This window comes from Leptonychotes weddellii, chromosome 5 (assembly GCF_054177405.1).
Source record: "Leptonychotes weddellii isolate Sample4059 chromosome 5, ASM5417740v2, whole genome shotgun sequence".
Lineage (NCBI taxonomy): Eukaryota > Metazoa > Chordata > Mammalia > Carnivora > Phocidae > Leptonychotes > Leptonychotes weddellii.
Window position 1 is genome coordinate 33106110 of NC_138373.1, and position 18306 is coordinate 33124415.

Consider the following 18306-nt stretch of genomic DNA (forward strand, 5'->3'; position numbering starts at 1 on the left):
TTTTTTTTTTTTTTTTTTAAAGATTTTATTTATTTTTATTTTGAGAGAGAGCACAAGAGGGGGGAGCGGGAGAGGGAGAAGCAGACTCCCTGCTGAGCAGGGAGCCCAATGTGGGACTCGATCCCGGGACTCCAGGATCATGACCTGAGCCGAAGGCGGTCGCTTAACCAACTGAGCCACCCAGGCGCCCCTCTTGGTGGTTTTTGAAAAGCAAAAGGTTTTAATTGTAATGAGGTCTAGTTTATCACTTTTTCTTTCTGTGTTTCATGCTTTTAGTAATGTAAGAAACCACTGCCTCTTCCACAGTCAGATTTTCCCCTGTGTTTTCGTGTAGAAATTGTGCAGTCTTCGCTGGTCCTCTGTGTCTGATCTGTTGGGAGCCTGGTGTGAGGGGGGTGGAGGTTGGGTGCAGTTTCAGCACCATCTGCTTTCCTGTCCCCTGTTGAGTTCTCTCAGAATCTTTGTCAGAAATCAAGGGACACAGTCTGCACAGCTGTTTCTGGACTCTTCTGTCTCTTGGCTCTGGGTCTCTCTGCTAGGGGGGTTTGTTCTGGTGCGGCCCAGCCCCCCGGACTAGAACTGGTCCCCGTGATGACGTGTGCTGTGACTTCCCTAGGTCCTGCCTGGCATGTGTAATTGATGACCCTTGGCCCCCCCCTCCCCCCCTGCCCCTGGCTGTCCGCCCAAGTCCATCCCAGCTCCCGCGTGCTGGCCTTGGAGCTTAGCATGCCTCTCTCCTCAGGACACGGGTATCGGGATGACACAGGAAGAGCTGGTGTCCAACCTGGGAACCATCGCCAGGTCGGGGTCAAAGGTAAGCTCCCACCCCACTGCCCCTTCCTCGGGGGCTACAGCTGTTGCCCCCCTTAGGGCTCGAGGATTGGTTCTCGAGGCCGCCCAACCAGAGAGGGTGGGACCCAGAGGGCTCCAGGCACCAGCGACAGCAGGAGTGTTCTCGGGTGCCAGCTCTGTTGGCGCTGTGGGAGCGCTTTGCCCCTCCCGGGCACCTCTCAGGTGGTTTCTCTTTCTTATAGATGAAGAGGTGGAAATTAGTACTTTGTAGCTAGAAATCGGCCAACCCCAGGCTCCAAGCCCATCCGTCAGAGTCTGGAATGCACCATTCTGCCTCTACACTTCTCCCTCTCTCAGCGATTGCTTGAGGCTGAGGGGGCCTCGCAGAGAGAGTCGTTCTTCCTCTCCATCCTCAGCTCAGCACCATTCATGAGAATAGGCCACGTCTGTGGATGGGCAGCTCTGTGGGGAGGAAACGCCCTGGGGGTCATGGCTGCCGTGTGACCCTCGGGGGGGCAGGCGATCCTGGGACCTCTGCCAGCAGCGAGTTGGAGGCTGGTGGCCCTCAGCTGCCTGTGTGCCTCTCCTTGGTTTTGTGGGCCTAAGTGGTGCCTAAAATGGTACCACGCAATGATGAAAGTGCTGGAAATAGTGTAATTCTTGGTCCAAAGTGACTTGCAGAAATTCTACCAGTTCCTCCCCCCATTATATTCTTGGTTCTATTTCTGTCAAGGAGAGTCTGTGCCGTCACATACAGTGGCCACTAGCTACACATGCCTGTTTGCACTTAAGTTAAATGGAATTTAAAACTTGGTTCCCGGGGCACACTAGCCTCACTTGAGTGCTTGAGAGCCCAGTGTGGCCCACAGCCACCATATCGGGCCACATGTAGAACACTTCGTCATCATAGATGGTGCCATAGCAGTGAGTGGGTGCCTTTTACTTCATTTTTAATCTTAGAAACTGCGATAAACTTGAGTTATAAAAATTAAGTGTCTTCTGATACCATATCAAACCTGAATGTGGTATATACCATTTCCCCCTGAAGCTTAGAATCTAGGAGACACGCAGAAGACACATTTAGGAAAACTCTGGGGGTCACTCTTTCTGTGCCCTGCCCGCTCAGATCGCTGCCCCCCGCGCCTGGGAAGTGTGGCCCGCCCGTCTTAGTTTCCAGGCTGGACCGTGTGGTGAAAAACCACTTAATGTGGTTGTCTTGAGGATGAAGGGTGATCCCCACCAGTGCTAGGGGAACGGACACATGGAGTCACAGACGTCCGTTCTGCCTGGGGAAGGGGCCGCCCTTCTTCTGACCAGCCTTCACCACCACAGGCCTTTCTGGATGCGCTGCAGAGCCAGGTGGAGGCCAGCAGCAAGATCATCGGCCAGTTTGGAGTGGGTTTCTACTCCGCTTTCATGGTGGCTGACAGAGTGGAGGTCTATTCCCGCTCAGCGGACCCGGGCAGCCCTGGTTACCAGTGGCTCTCAGATGGGTGAGTAAGTGAGAGCGGGCCTCACGTCTCACACAGCGAGTGCCCTGGGGCCACCACAGCCAAGCGTACCTGATGTGCACTGCCAGAGTCAGCTGAGGTGTTAGCACTTCACTTGGAAAGTTAGAGTCACCTCACTCTTTGGGGAGCCGGTGACGCTTTCCCCTCCAGATGGCGCATGCTGCGTGCGCCTTAGGTTTGTGCTCTGGAGCGTGGCCTGTGCCAGGCGGGGCTCCTTTGGGAATGGCTGGCCGTTGGATCGGCCGGGCACCAGGCATCCCCTGCTCCGGGGCGGCCTCTCTGGATTCTGTTTTGCGGGAGTTCCTGGGTTTGGCTCATGGGCCTGCCCGCCCCTCCCCTGCCAGGTCAGGCCCGAGGCGTTGCCTATTAAAGATGCTTGTTTGCCGTGCAGCCTGCTCAGGGACCGTGGCTCACAGGCTCGTTGGGCGGATGTTCCGGGAGAATCTTGAGACTCTGTTTAAGAAGAATGGTACTGTGGCCAAATTGAAGCATGTACTTCAGTAGGCCCAAACCTTCATTTCCGAATCCTTTCCTGATGGAGTCTCCCGTCTGCTGTGGCGATTCAGCGGTGCACGCGAGAGGGGTTCTGCCAGACCCCAGCCCGTTTTCCTCGGTCAGAACTGCGATTTCTGTTTAATGCTGAGAAGGTGGTGCTCAGAGGAAACAGGCCAGGGTTTGACAAGGCACTTTCAGGGGTGCATCTTCCCCTCTTGTACTTCAGAAACGGTTTCTCTGCCTGGCCTCTGCTAGAGGTTCAGAAACATGGGGGGTAGCTCGAGCTAGGGGCGGTCCCTGTGCATCTGCTCTTTCTGCCCAGTGCCTTACGGCATTGCGGCCACTTTGGGTGACCCTAGAGCCCACGAGGTGGCGCTTGTCATGGGGGAGCCCCATCCCGCAACCCTGTGGCCGCACTCCCTGGTGGAGATAACAGCTGGGGGCTTGCCGGGCTCCGAAGTGGTGGCGCTCAGGGTTGTGTCTCTGCGTGTGGATGTGGGCTCTGCTTGCGACAGTCCTAGGAAGGGTGACTGGACGGGCAGCGTAGGACTCGTCAGCTTCGCTGTGTGTAGCTGGCTTTCCCTCTCCCATGTCTTAGCTCCGGGGTGTTTGAAATGGCTGAAGCCTCGGGAGTGAGAACTGGGACCAAAATCATCATCCACCTCAAGTCAGACAGCAGAGAGTTCGCCAGCGAGGCCCGGGTCCGAGGTGAGCGGGAGCCTGGGCTGCGGGGGATGGGTGCGTGGCGGCACTGGGGCAGCTCAGTGGTTAGGGCGCTGCTTGTGTTGGTCACCTGGGGCTGCGGGCTCTGTGTGGCACTGGGAGCCCAGGCCTGCTGGGGCACTGTCCGGTTTGGTTCTGTCTTCCACCCTCAGTGCTTGCACGCGGTGCGTTCCCTGGCCCCCCCTGTGTCGTAAGATGCTTCCCGAAGCCTGGTCTGCGCCTGCTTCACAGAGAACAAGAGCGGGCGCTTCCATGCGGTGGTCTCATCTGGGTCTGACTGGATGCTTCTCTGAGGTGCCGAGTGCTTCCAGGATTCACCATTAACCCACAAAACTATATTAATGCCACCAAGAAGGTGTGGGGGTTCGTGGTGGCCTGGGCCTCAGATCCCTGGTTCTCGTATGAGTTCTGGTCACTCTGTGGACAGGACGTTGTCCCTGACATGGCCTGGCTTCGCACCTGTGAAAGTGCTGGCCCAGAGTCGTCCTGGTGTGCTGTTACCTGCAGCTGCTTCCAGAGCTTTTGTATCCAGAAGAAGCTTCCTGTATTCATTGTTGCTATGTGTTTTTTCTCTTTTCAAGATGTGGTGACAAAGTACAGTAACTTCGTCAGCTTCCCCTTGTACCTTAATGGAAGGCGCATTAATACCTTGCAGGTGAGACCCTCAGCTGCCTGAAGGGCTCGGGTGGCTATGGGGAGCGTTTGGTACATTCCAGCGCTGGACGGACAGAGTCAGGGCTGGGTGGCGCTGTCCGAGTCCCGGCGTGGGGGGTTCCCTGTGCAAGGCCAGGTCTCCACCACTCTGTGTCCTGTCCCCATGCACCATGTGCAGTTCAGCGTCCTTCATGTGTTCACAGAGCCACAGTCTGTTCTAGAACATTCTCATCCCAAAAAGGAACCTGCCTGTGTTAGTAGTCACTCCCCATCTCCCTTCCCATCACCCCCGACATGTCATGTCAGTGGAATCAGACACTGTGGCCTTTGTGTCTGGCTTCTCACCCTAACGGTTCCAGGGTTCATCCATGTTGGAGCCCGCGTCAGTCCTCCGTTCCTTTTTACGGCTGAGTCACAGTCCGCGGTTAGACCATGTTTCTTTGTCCCTTCACTCATTGATGCCCTGGTGATGTCCTGCAGGCATGTGCAGACCTCTGGGCTGGCCTTTCCTGACGCCCTGTACTGGGAGGGGGGGCCCTTGTTCTAGAGCCTCTTGTGTGTCTTTGTGGTTCCCCCCCTCCTCCCCACACTGGAGTGGGTGGGGCTGGAGATGGGGACGGAGGCTTGCACCTGAGCCCACAGCCCCAGTCTGTCCCATGGGTGGGTCCTTGGGTCATCCTGGGGGCGCACTTGCCAGCGCCCGGGGCCACAGGCTCCAGAGGCCCAGCTCTGCACGGTTGTTGGGAGGGCACGTCTTAGACACCGTGGCCTCATGTATCTCCATTTTCAGGCTGTCTGGATGATGGACCCCAAGGATGTGGGTGAGTGGCAGCACGAGGAATTCTACCGCTATGTCGCTCAGGCCCACGACAAGCCCCGCTACACCCTGCACTACAGGACGGACGCACCTCTTAACATCCGTAGCATCTTTTATGTGCCGGACACGGTGAGGCCTGGCGGGCGTGGGGCAGGGGCTGCCAGTGCTTGTCTGCTGCTCCCTGGGATGGGGGCCTCCCCCATGGCGACAGCATTTCCCAGTGCCAGTAGCACTTGCCTTGAATGGTGACAGATCAGCACAGACATCACAAAAATTAACTTGGTAGCATCAGAGTAAAAGCAAAATTCATGCCTCCGGTTAGGTGAGCACAGGGTTTTAAAGTGGGGGGTGGGGGTGTTTCACGTGCCATCTTGGGGAAGAACAGAAACATTTGGTCGTGTGGGCTTGGGCTGTTGTAGACCCATGGGGGGTCCCTCAGAGCAGCGTGAGGGCGGCCTTTGTCTGCATGCGGGGGCACGCCTGAGTTGTGCAGCTAATTGGGGCTCCGTGGTGCTCTGATGAGTTGGTGGGCACTCCGTACTTGTGCTTGGCCCCTAAGACCCCGTGCTCACAGCAGCATGGCGAAGGTTCTGATGAATCCTGTGAAGGGGAAACCTGCTCAGGGGTTGGAAAAGGTTCCTGGCCTTTTCTGACTGGCGCCCTTGTAACACCCCATGGCTACCCATTTTGGGAAGCAGCATGAGACCCTCACTACTGAGTGAGTTCCACAGACCAGTACCAGCGTGTCCTGGGACTTGTTAGGGATGCAGGATCTCAGTGGCCCCAGGATCCCAGTGTGATGTGTGTGCATGCTGCAGGTTTAGAGCAGGAGTTGGGGCATGGTTGGGACTAGTTTGGGTTACACGGGCCGTGCACATCCTGGAGCTCTGCCCCCGTAGCGTGGACACCCATAAGCTGCAGATGAGCCCGGCTGTGTTCTAGGAAACTTCATAGACCCTGCAGTGTGGATTTCACATATTTTTCACATATCATGAGACCTTCTTTGTTTGCTTTCTTTCACAGCCATTTAAAAGTGTATAAGTTAAAAAATAAAAGTGTACAAGTTGTGGGGCGCCTGGGTGGCTTAGTCGGTTAAGCATCCAACTCTTGGTTTCGGCTCAGGTCATGATCTCAGGGTCCTGGGATCGAGCCCCGAGTCGGGCTTTGTGCTCAGCAGAGAATCTGTTTCAGATTCTCTGTCTCCCTCTCTCTTTGCTCCTCCCTCCTCAAATAAATAAATACATGGAAAAAAAAAATACAGGGCGCCTGGGTGTCTCAGCTGGTTAAGCGTCTGCCTTCGGCTCAGGTCATGATCGCAGGGTCCTGGGATCAAGCCCCGCATCGGGCTCCCTGCTTGGCGGGGAGCCTGGCAGGGAGCCTGCTTCTCACTCTCCCTCTGCCGCTCTCCCTGCTTGTGCTCACTTGGCGCGCATGCGTGCTCTCTCTCTCTCTGTCAAATAAATAAAATCTTAAAAAAAAAGGAAATAAAAATGAAAGTGGACAAGCTGTTCTGGGGCTATACCAGCCAGGTGATTTGGCTTGTGGGCTGTTAGTTGCTGACCCCTGACCCCTGGTGGGTTTGGCTCTGTTCACAGGGACGTGCAGGTAGTCGTTTATGTTCTCCAGGGGGAACAAGTTGGGGGGCCGCAGCTGCCCAGGGAAGGCCCACGCCCTGCTCCCCCTGCCGAGAACGTGTAGGGCTTCTCAACAGACAGAGGGTGGCCTCCTGGCCTCTCTCTTCCTCTGGGTCCCCACACGCCCCCCACCGCTCCCCAGCGCTGGCCTCCATAGGAAAGGGTGGTTCTCAGAGTTGTCCTCAGAGCTCCTCAACACTGCTGTCTCCTTGTCCCCAGAAACCATCCATGTTTGATGTGAGCCGGGAGTTGGGCTCCAGCATCGCGCTGTACAGCCGCAAGGTCCTCATCCAGACCAAGGCCACCGACATCCTGCCCAAGTGGCTGCGCTTCGTTCGCGGTAAGGCACTGATGCCGGCGCTTCGCCGTGTGGGCCGCGGCCCTGCAGCCCCGGGACTGCGCGGCTCCCGGGGTGAGGCGGGGGTGCCGACTCTGGGAGAAGGCATTCGTGTGCCGTGGGTGCCTGGTCGGGGTGAGCAGTCACAGGAAGCTGCTCAGCGCCGCCCAGGGAGCTTCCCGCCTCCGGCCACCTCGTCTTGGTGCAGGGCCAGGGTGACAGGGTGTTAAAATGGAATTTTTTTTTTATTAGAGACCGAGAGAGGGAACACAGCAGGGGGAGTGGGAGAGGGAGAAGCAGGTTTCCCGCCGAGCAGGGAGCCCGATGCGGGGCTCGATCCCAGGACCCCGGGATCATGACCTGAGCCGAAGGCAGACGCTTAACGACTGAGCCACCCAGGTGCCCCTAAATGGAATTCTTTTAAAATGTTTGTTTATATTATGTGAGTTTCAGGTTTACATATGAATTGTCTTGAATTTGAGCGAGATTATAGCTTTAAAAAGTATCCAGCACCTAAACCATTGTGTCACCTTAGCCTACAAAGTGTGAGGTGTCCACAATATAGTTGTGATTCTGAACATAAAATCCAGGACGTGGTTTCAGAGCGTCAAGCTGAGGCTAAAGTCAGCAGCTCTCCCCGGCAGAGCTCCTCGGCCTTGCCGGCTTTTCTTCTGCTTGCATTGTTGTGACCGGGACTGTGTGCGTCAGCTCTGGGGTGTCAGTGGGACCTGGAGGGGCCAGAAGGTGTTGCCTCACTGCATCTCCCGTGTCCTTCGCCAGTTTGCTGTCACCCAGGCGTGGTCTCACTTGGTGTCAGGTGGGGAGGCGGACGGGTGTGCAGTGAGGGCGGGGCAGAGCCGCGGGTGCTGCAAGGGTCCTGACGGCCTGTGTCTCACTCAGGCGTGGTGGACAGTGAGGACATCCCCCTGAACCTCAGCCGGGAGCTCCTCCAGGAGAGCGCGCTCATCAGGTAAGCTGCACACGAGGCGGCCCCCGCAGCGCTCACCTTGGCCATGCTGGGGCAGACTCCAGGCCTGCTGCCTCTGAGGTGGAGGAGGCGAAGGATGACGGTCGCAGGAGGGATCTGACCTTGGTCCACAAAGGTCACTAATGGTGTGAAGGTGACCGTCTCTTCGGGAAGTCTCTCTGGAATCCCTGTGGGCTGAAGTGGCTGCATTTCTCAGCTCCCCACCCTGACTGTAGCAATAGCTACTCTTTGCTGAGCGCTAACGCACACCTGGGACCACCCGGGGCCTTTCCTGGGCAGCCCGTGTTTTTGAGGGGGCGCCACCAGGTCATGGTTGCAGAAAGTTAGACCGGTGACGCCAGTCAGTAGGTGCACCTGGATTTGAATCCGTGTGCTTAGGGGCAGGCACTGCACAGTGACTGCAGCCTGGCATGAGGGGCCTGACTTTGGAGTTGTCATCCCGTTACTGGGGATGTTCACATGGCACATGACAAAGGGGGTGTCTGCCAGGCATCTCCATGTCGAGTTACTCTTTTCCCCTTTGGCATTAATCCACCGTACGTGGGGGTGGTGTTTTGCAGCTGTGTGAACAGCATCTTGCTTCATCCAACTTTTCTTTTTAAGATTTTATTTGAGAGATAGGGAGTGCGTGCAAGCAGGGGGAGCAGCAGAGGGAGAGGGAGAAGCAGACTCCCTGCTGAGCAGGGAGCCTGATGCAGGGCTCGATCCCAGGACCCTGAGATCATGACCTGAGCTGAAGGCTGACATTTAACCGACTGAGCCACCCGGGTGCCCCGCTTCATCAGACTTTCAGTGTATTTATTATAGTATGTGTTCATTTTTAAATACCTAAAGTTTATTTGTAGGAACTGATTTTCCATTTTGTTCAGTGGGTTCTGATGTGTTCCTGTCCTCGTGCATCTCGATGCCCACACGTCGTCAGCAGGAAAGAGCCCACCCGGACTGGCTCCTGGGCCCTTTGACTATGCCCCCACCTTGCTTTCAGCATCCTTGCTTTCAGCACAAGATGTTCTAATCTCTCCTTGTATTTTGCCTACATCTTGTCCTGACCCCAGAACCACTTACTCCGTGAAGGTGCCCTGTTTCCTTTGATTGGAACATGGTATCGAGAAGCCAAGATCTGGGCCCTAGGGATGGCATTGCTGTTAGGGTGTCCTTTCTCCCAGGCCCCCTTAGTAGTCAGCTAAGGAACACACGAGGTCTGCGTGTGTGGATGTGTGTGCCTCTACAGCAGTACTTGTTTGTGTCTGGCGAGTTCACCAGTGACCTCCCGACACCACTGGGACTTCCTGGTCTTGCCCTTGCCGTGTGTGCTGCTCCCTTTGACCGTGAACCATCTGCCTCTCGTCATCCCTAACCTGTGGAGCGTTGACCAGTCACCTGCCATGTAATCAGCTTGCCGTGGCCATTGCCCTCCCCTCACGCTGGTGCGCCCCGCACCTCCTGGGCCCTGAGCTTCCACATCGGGCTGTGTGGTCACCCTCCGGGGGCTCGATGTCCCATCCGTCCCATCCCGCCCTCGGACTGAGGGACTGGGGTTGGGGATGGGAGCCAAGAGGGAAGGCTTAGGGGTAACGTGAGACTGTTGCCCCCCTACCCTGCGTTATTACAGAACCACACGGTAATTTTGCTTTTGTAAAAGAAAAGGCAAAATATTAGGAAGTAAGAATACCCTTGATAGCCCTAATGAAGCTGCTCGTAGTTTTATGCCATTACATAATGCCACAGTGAGCACCCTGATCCCCCAAAGTCCGAGTTTTGTACAGTTGATTGTGCCTGTAGCGTGTGCGCGTCAGCCCCGGCTACAGCGCACACCCCGGCCGGAGGGGGGCAGTGTGGATCCCGACAGGGACACTGCAGCGCACAGGAGGCGGTGGGGACGGTCTTGGCGCACGCGCACCACACCCTGCAGTCCGTCCGTGTCCGTGTCCGTTATCTGCTGTTTCTAGCAGCACGGGCACTGTCTCACGTCCTTCAGAGCCACTAGAGGATGAGATGTTTGGCCAGGCAGCTTGTTAGGTTCCTTCAGCCTGGTCTTCCCCGGTCAGCACCCGGGCTATGCGCCCCCGCGGAAGGCCGGTCCGTAAAGCTTGCTGACTCTGGTCTCAGGTGTGATCTGCAGTGGGAACCGAGGCTGTGGCCTCCACAGGGGCTTGGTTCGCATTCCTTCCTCTCGGGGGCGTGTCTCCCCAGCTGGGGTTTGTCAGGGGTCCCCTTTGTTTTTGCCTCATGTTTTTTCGTCTTATCAAAATGGTGTCATTTTCACTTCTCTGATTATTAGCGGGAGTGAATGTTTTTCATGCCCTTTGACCTTTTGTATTTCACAGAAGTTGTTTGGGATAAATGCATTTCTGTTCTGCAGGAAACTCCGGGACCTTCTACAGCAGAGGCTAATAAAATTCTTCATTGACCAGAGTAAAAAAGACGCCGAAAAATATGCCAAGTTTTTTGAAGATTATGGCTTGTTCATGAGGGAGGGCATTGTGGCCACCGCCGAGCAGGAAGTCAAGGTAGGGTCTGGGTTTCTGGGCCTTTCTCTGGGTCGCCATGGGCTGTGGAGGCCTGAAACCTGAGCTTCCCGGGACATGAGTGTGGCCCAGCCTGGCGCCGCGCAGGGGTCAGTAAAAGCAGCGTTTGGCTTCAGGGCCTCTGTTGGGGGACACAACAGGCCTGGCGCCACTTCCCAGAGCCTCCTTACCGTGTCCCATAGCACTAAGCTCTTGGCCTGATGCTGGAAGGAAGTGGGTGTGTATGGTCTCCCACAAGAGTTCAGGGTGCTCGGGGGCGCCTGGGTGGCTCAGTCGTTAAGCGTCTGCCTTCGGCTCAGGTCATGATCCCAGAGTCCTGGAATCGAGCCCCGCATCGGGCTCCCTGCTCAGCGGGAAGCCTGCTTCTCCCTCTCCCACTCCCCCTGCTTGTGTTCCCTCTCTCGCTGTATCTGTCTCTGTCAAGTAAATAAATAAAATCTTTAAAAAAAAAAAAAAGTTCAGGGTGCTCAGGAGATCACAAAAGGCAGGGGACAGGGCAAGGTGCCTGGTTCTTAGGGTGGGAAGGGCAATCAGGGCATTTTCACAGTGATTGGTGAAAATCCTTTAATGCGGTGTTTCTGGGGCCAGAGTTCAGTTTAATTACTTAAAAATGATACGATCATCCCATAAACATTTTTTGGCCAGTTTTAAATTGTCATATAATTCACATACAATAAAATTCACCCTTTTATTTATTTTTTTTGACGATTTTATAGGCAGAGGGAGAAGCAGACTCCCCACTGAGTAGGGAGCCCAACGTGGGGCTCAATCCCAGGACCCCGGGATCATGACCTGAGCCAAAGGCAGACACTTGACTGAGCCACCCACGCTCCCCAAAATTCACCCTTTTAAAAAGTGAACAGTTCAGTGGCCCTTCATGCATTTACAAGTTGTGCAACCATGACCATCCATTTCCAGAACATTCTCTTCCCCCCAAAAAGACACCCATGCCCATTAAGCAGGCACTCCCAGGGCTGGGATTTCATCTTCTGCACCAGAACAGCAGTGATGAAGGAAGTGACCAAGCGTCTGGGGTTCGCCAGGGGGTGTTTCAGGCCATGGGCCTTGGGCCCTCCTTGCTGCTGGCTGGTGGCAGACTCCTCCAGCTCCTGGTGTGGGCCTGTCTGAATTTCCATGTGCTGTCAGTTATGTGTTTATGGTTAACAGCACCTAGGTGGCATTTTCATCTCCATCATGCCATTTCGTCGGACATCGCCTCTGAACAGGCTCCAGTCTTCCCCGTGTTCCCCTCTCCCCGCATGTCTGTGTTGGATAATCCACGAGAAGTCAGTGGTATAGACTAGGCAGAGTTTAGTTCTCAAGTCACATCTGGGCTGGTGGCATCAGGGACCCAGGCCCCAGCTTGTTGTCAGGTAGCTCCCACGTTGAGAGGCTAGGACATCACCAGGTGAGTTGACTTCAGTTGACAGGAAGGAAGAGGACGGAACCCCCCCCCCTTTCAGTGCATGCCCACTGTTGTTTGTACCCCACCACGGCCTAGTTCATGCTGTGGGAAGTCTGGGAATGTGGCCTCCACACCGCGTCCACGTGCCCAAGAGGCAGGGTCAGTGACTAGAATGGATGGAGGATGCTGGGTCCAGGAAAGTCTCTGCCATGGACAGTGTCTGGCCACTCCTAGGACAGGACCAGAAGCCCTTCTCCACAGGGCCCTGGACCACCTGGGGTGAAGGTTCTCTCCAGGGTCCCCTGAACTTTTGATGTGGGACCTGATGGATACCACCAGAGTCCCCACAACCGCTGCTGCCCCCCCCCCCCGCGGCTGAGCACCATCCCTGGGCCTGGCAGCCCGGGATGAGGCCGGCCAGAACCCTTCCTCCCCATAGCCACAGGCTTCCGAGGTCTGTGCCAGGCGGGTGGGAGGCTTTCAGAACAGGACCTGGAATGAGTGAGCTGGCCTTTGTCCGCAGGAGGGTATCGCAAAGCTGCTGCGGTACGAGTCCTCGGCCTTGCCTGCTGGGCAGCTGACCAGCCTCCCGGACTATGCGAGCCGCATGCAGGCCGGCACCCGCACCATCTACTACCTGTGTGCCCCCAGCCGGCACCTGGCCGAGCATTCGCCCTACTACGAAGCCATGAAGCAGAAAAACACGGAGGTGGGTGAACCGCAGGCTGGGGCCGGGACAGAGTAACCGGTGTCTGAGCCCCTGAAGGAGGCTCTCTACTTAGTGGACAGTGGCTGAATGGGCCCGGGACACATAGCCCGGGCCCCGCTCAGGACTGTGGTGAGGCCCCAGGGTCTCTGGTGTGGCCTTTCCGGACATGGGACCCCGCCTGCCCCTCACGCGCCCCTCTCTTCCTGTCACGGGCAGACATCTCGAGGCCCGACGCTGACATTCTCCGGCTCTCGCAGGTTCTCTTCTGCTACGAGCAGTTTGATGAGCTGACCTTGCTCCACCTTCGTGAGTTTGACAAGAAGAAGCTGATCTCTGTGGAGACGGACATTGTTGTTGACCACTATAAGGAAGAGAAGTTGGAGGATGGGTCCCCAGGTCAGCTTGCCTTCTGTTGGGCCCAGGCCTGAGCGGTGGCCTGGGGGTGTGGGGAGGCAGGCCCCGGGGGCTATTTATATGGGGTCTTCTTTGCTTGTTTGTATCTGGGGTCCCCACCCTGCACAAAAGAAGCTGTCAGGAACATCTTTGTTTAGATCCCGGGACCTCTCCTAAGCTCCTTCCAGCTTGGCTTCCTGAGAGAATTAGAAATTGTCTTTTTAAAACCCCTATAAAATTAATATGGGCCTCAGGCAACCAAAAGTGTCCTTTTTTAAAAGTAGGCTCCACATCCACTGTGGGGCTTGAATTTGTGACCCTGAGAGCAAGAGTCACATGCTCTACCGGCTCAGCCAGCCGGGCACCCCCAAAATGCCCTTTTTGAGGTCCAGTTTTACCTGCTTGCTTTTAGGTGAAGAGCCTTTTGGGAAGCTTCTTTGTGCTGGCGGCCAGCCAGGGGGTGGAGGGAGCCTTCTTAAAACCCTCTCTTGGGGCTTTAGCGTTTCAGGCCCCGGCGGGATCCCCGGGGGTGGAGTCGCCGGTAACAGCTCAGAGCTCACTGCCTTCTCTCCTGTAGCTGGTGACCGCCTGTCGGAGAAGGAGACGGAGGACCTGATGGCTTGGATCAGAAATGTGCTGGGGTCCCGTGTCACCAACGTGAAGGTGAGGCCTTCCAGAGGGACGGGCCACCTCCCAGCTGCCATGGCCCTCTGTGACCCCGCTGCTGTGGGCTGAGTGGCTGGCTTCGTGTGTGTCTCCGGTGGCGCTCGAGGCCGTGACCTGGGGTGGAGACGGGCATGTTGCTGCCGCTCCTACATGTGCGCACACAGCACCGGGGGCATGAACGCTTGGGGGGAGGAGGCGCGCCCGGATGACCTAAGGCCCCTGGGAGCCGTGGGCAGGGGTGGAGGGGTGGTGAGAGCGTTGTCTGCAGGAAGGAGGCCTGGGCCATCGGGATGGGTGGGCCTCCAGGGTCCTAGATAGTCGTAGGACTCGGTGATGGCCCCCGTGCAGCCGAGAGGCATGGGTAACCAGGCAGGACGGTCCTGGGACAGCCACTGATTTGTGAGAAACCGGTAGCTGGGAGGGACACGGGAGGAGGGAGTCCCCAGTCAGGATTCTGTCCCGGGAACTTCGTGTGGCAGTAGCTCGGGCTCCCTTCTCAGTAGTGCATCGGGGCGGGGGGCTGGGGGGAGGGTGTCCCCAGAGACCTGAATTCTTTTGTGTCACCTGGAGAAGCTTCCGACCTGGTCAAGACCCTGCAGCCTGGCCCTGCCCCCCCGCCCCACCTCTGGCTCCTCCCTCACCGGGTCCCTGGCCTTACTTGTAGGTTACTCTTCGACTGGACACCCACCCTGCCATGATCACCGTGCTGGAGATGGGGGCCGCCCGGCACTTCCTGCGCATGCAGCAGCTGGCCAAGACCCAGGAGGAGCGCGCTCAGCTCCTGCAGCCCACGCTGGAGATCAACCCCAGGTAGGCTCCCGGCCCCTCTGGCCCAGGGCACGATTCTCCCCTGCCCGGTAATCCACAGTTGTGTGTGTGCTGCTTTGTCTCTGACAGCTACGAAGGGCAAAAGGCTTACGTGCAGTTTGGTGACCATAAAGACACCACCTGTGTGATCCAACTGCATTTCAGTTTACACTCCCTCCTCCACCCCCCTGCGGGAGGTTCTAGAACACCGCAAGTGGCCCGGTGGGGGCCTGTTCCTCCTCAGCGGCCACACAGCTCTTGCTGTAGAGACTGAGAGTTCCTCCCCGTGCTCTAGTCCGACCATCCGCCGTGCATCCTGGAGACAGGTCTGAGTGGCCTGTCGGTGGAGTCCCTGGGCACGTGCTTCGGAAGTCATGTTTCCTTCACTCGGCGACAGGTGGTGCCCGGGGAGGGCGGCCGGGGGTGCGGTCGTGTCCGGGGCGGAGTGACAGGTCGGAGTCTGCCTCAGCGCAGCGATTTAGTCTTTCTTGGTGGAATTGTGAGTTGTTCTCATTTGGGGGCTGCTGGGAACGGGTTGCTCTGAACCCCGCACATGTCTCTGGGGTGCCTGAGGCTCACCTGCCCAGGTGCCCTCCGTGGGTCGAGGAGACGCCACTGCCCGCACATTGCTGGCACGGGCGGCCCCGGGGCCTGCGCGCGCTGTCCTTCAGCTTGGCGTTCTCATGACACGCCCAAGACTCTCCTTTTTCCTGTTCTGTTTCGTAGTTAATGTACGCTTTCTCGGTTGCCAGTGTCTCCTTCCAATGTCGTTTCATCTGCCTAAAGATGTGTTCTGAGAAGTTCTTAATTTTAATGAAATCATAATTTTTAAAAACTCATTACTTTGGTCGAAGTCTAGTTGACATATGGTGTTAGTTTCAGGCGTACAACACAGTGATGTTGACGTTTATGGACATTACAACGGGCTCACCACGAGAAGTCCCTTACCCCGTCACCGTGCTGTTACCGATGGTTGTCTGCTGTACTTCTCATCCTATGACTGACTTTACAACTGAAGTTTGAGCCCCTCAACCCCTTCGCCCACTGCACCCGTCCCCTCCCAACGCTGGAAGTCTGTGTTCACTGCTGTTCTAGGTCTTGTTGGAGAAATCTTTTTTTTTTTCCCAGAGATTTATTTATTTGACAGAGAGAGACACAGCGAGAGAGGGAACACCAGCAGGGAGCCCAGTGCGGGGCTCGATCCCAGGACCCTGAGATCATGACCTGAGCTGAAAGCAGACGCTTAACGACTGAGCTACCCAGGCGCCCCCAGAGTCTTGAATGTATTCTTTCTGTCTAAAAGCTTTAAGGTTTTAGTCCATCTCTAATTGGTTTGGGATGTGGGAGAGTTATTGTATCTCACTCCACATGAACACCCACTTGCCCTGTGCCATGATTGCTCACGTATGTCCTCCCTGCTGATCGGCTTGACGTCTCTGTCCAGCATCAGGTGGCCACAGTGCACGGTCTGTATTCAGTGAGTCCCCCCCTTATTTCCCTTCAAGGATATCTTCCCTCCTGTAGGTCTGTGCTTGGACGAGGTGACCTGACAGGTGTCCGCCCCCCCCCCCCAGTTGGGCTTGTGGTTGAGATTATACAGCTCCCAAGTCAATTTTGAATGAACTGGCATCTTTATGTCCAATCTTTCATCCATGAACATGCCAGATTTCTCCATTTAGGTCTTATTTTTTGGTAACTGTAGAGGTATTGCACATTCCTTATGATGTACCTTATTTATTGGATATTTTGAAATTCCATTTTCTAACTTGGAATTGTATATGAAGATTTTTTGGAGTGATTTTGTATACAGTAGTAATTTTATAAGACTTATTTTACAGAGAGGGGGCAGAGGGTTGGAGGTAGGGGCAGAGGGATGGAGAATCTGAGCAGGGAGCCTGATGTAGGACTCGATCCCGGGACTCCAGGATCATGACCTGAGCTGAAGGCAGTCGCTTAACCATCCAGGCGCCCAAAGCTCTCTCCTTTGAAAGCTCTCTCCTTTTTGATCTCTCTGTATTTTGCTTCAAAAGTCCTTCTAAAATTGTTTTACTCTAAATGTATTTCTTTTGATCTAAGGAATCCAGTAGCATTCTGAGTGATTGGCCAGTTACCCTCCCTCACGTACACTTAGGCGGTCTCTTTTTATTCATTCAAGAGAGAGTGAGAAGCAGATTCCCTGCTGAACAGGGAGCCTGACACAGGGTTTAATCCCAGGACTCCAGCTGAAGGCAGACTCTTAATTAACTGACTGAGGCACCCCAAAATGCTATCGGCTTTTTGTTTTAATGTTACATTTTCAGAGTAAGCTCTACACCCAACATGGGGCCCCAGATGTTGGCTTTTCAGAGCCAGCAGTCCAATTACTGGAGCCTTATGATACACTTCCTCCATGTTTATATTTTAAAAAAGATTTTCTTGAATTTAATAAAGACTTTTTTAAAAAAGGAAAATGTATGGGGGCACCTGGGTGGCTCAGTCGTTAAGCGTCTGCCTTCGGCTCAGGTCATGATGCCTCGCATCGAGCCCCGCATCGGGCTCCCTGCTCTGCCTCTCCCCCTGCTTGTGATCCCTCTGTCGCTGTGTCTCTGTCAAATAAATAGATAAAATCTTTAAAAAAAGGAAAATGTATGGATTAAGTAGGGTTTCTCACTGACAACTGTTTTGTTTTTTTTTAAAGATTTGAGAGAGAGCACATGAGAGTGGGGAGGGTCAAAGGGAGAAGCAGACTCCCTGTTGAGCAGAGAGCCCAATGTGGGACTCGATCCCAGGAATCCAGGATTATGACCCGAGCCAAAGGCAGTCGCCCAACCAACTGAGCCACCCAACTAATGTCTTTTTCATATATTAATTTTGGTACTGCTGCATTTGCTAATCAAATCTATTTGTTCTGGTCGTCTTGGTATATTATCTGAAATTGATATTATGTGCTTTTTCTTTTAAGATTTAGAGGGAGAAGCAGACTCCCCACTGAACAGGGAGCCCAACAATGGGGCTCGATCCTGGGACCCCAGGATCATGACCTGAGCCAAAAGCAGTTGCTTGACCCACTCAGGCGCCCCATTGTACTTCTTACACTGGATTCAGATAACCCCATACTCAGAAAAGTCATCAACACAGAGGCCCTTGAGCTAATTTCTGGTGTTTTCTGTGCTATAGACACACGTTGATCAAGAAGCTCAGTCAGCTGAGAGCGAGCGAGCCTGACCTGGCCCAGCTACTAGTTGATCAGGTGAGTCTCCTGGGGACGGGCAGAGAGCAGAACTGCGGTGCCCACATCATCTGTTGAAGTGGGACACTCTGGTTACCTTTAAAATCCTGGTTGGTTTTTCCAAAGAAAGATTTTGCGGGGCGGCAGGAAAGGGAGAAGCAGATTCCCTGCTGAGCAGGGAGCCCAGTGCAGGGTTCAATCCTAGGACCCTGAGATCATGACCTGAGCCACCCAGGTGCCCCTAATACCCCATTTAGAAAAAGGTAGTGCTCCCCCTTTTTTCCCCCTCTGCAGGGCCTTGTCCTCCCCCTGATGAGGTTAGCCCTCCCTTTCAGATCTATGAGAACGCCATGATTGCCGCGGGGCTCGTCGATGACCCCCGCCCCATGGTGGACCGCCTGAACCATCTGCTTGTCAAGGCCCTGGAGCGACGCTGAGGGGCCGCCGGCGTGAAGGCCCCCAGTCTACGTACAGGGACTAGGGCTCAAGTGGAGGTGAAGGACGAGGCAGCCTGAGACCAGCCAGGGAGAAAGAAGGACTACGTGCCACCGATGACAACACCCCCTTTGAGTTTATTTAGCTTAAAAGCATTTGTTACTCTAAATGGTAAACTTGTGTCTGGACTGCAAAGGCAGGGAG

General features: G+C 55.3%; 1 protein-coding gene across 1 annotated transcript in view; it reads left to right on the forward strand.

Annotated features, from left to right (window-relative positions):
• TRAP1 (TNF receptor associated protein 1) overlaps positions 1-18271 on the forward strand; it is a 53669-nt gene extending 35398 nt beyond the window's left edge. The window contains exons 5-18 of the mRNA XM_081820200.1: positions 743-814; positions 2125-2285; positions 3397-3506; positions 4103-4176; positions 4966-5121; positions 6846-6966; positions 7864-7933; positions 10314-10461; positions 12408-12593; positions 12851-12989; positions 13564-13649; positions 14317-14462; positions 17616-17688; positions 18003-18271. Coding sequence (XP_081676326.1) covers positions 743-814; positions 2125-2285; positions 3397-3506; positions 4103-4176; positions 4966-5121; positions 6846-6966; positions 7864-7933; positions 10314-10461; positions 12408-12593; positions 12851-12989; positions 13564-13649; positions 14317-14462; positions 17616-17688; positions 18003-18104 — 1644 coding nt within the window. The 3' untranslated portion in view covers positions 18105-18271. The remainder of the gene's footprint in view (positions 1-742; positions 815-2124; positions 2286-3396; positions 3507-4102; positions 4177-4965; positions 5122-6845; positions 6967-7863; positions 7934-10313; positions 10462-12407; positions 12594-12850; positions 12990-13563; positions 13650-14316; positions 14463-17615; positions 17689-18002) is intronic.
• The last annotated feature ends 35 nt before the right edge of the window (positions 18272-18306 follow it).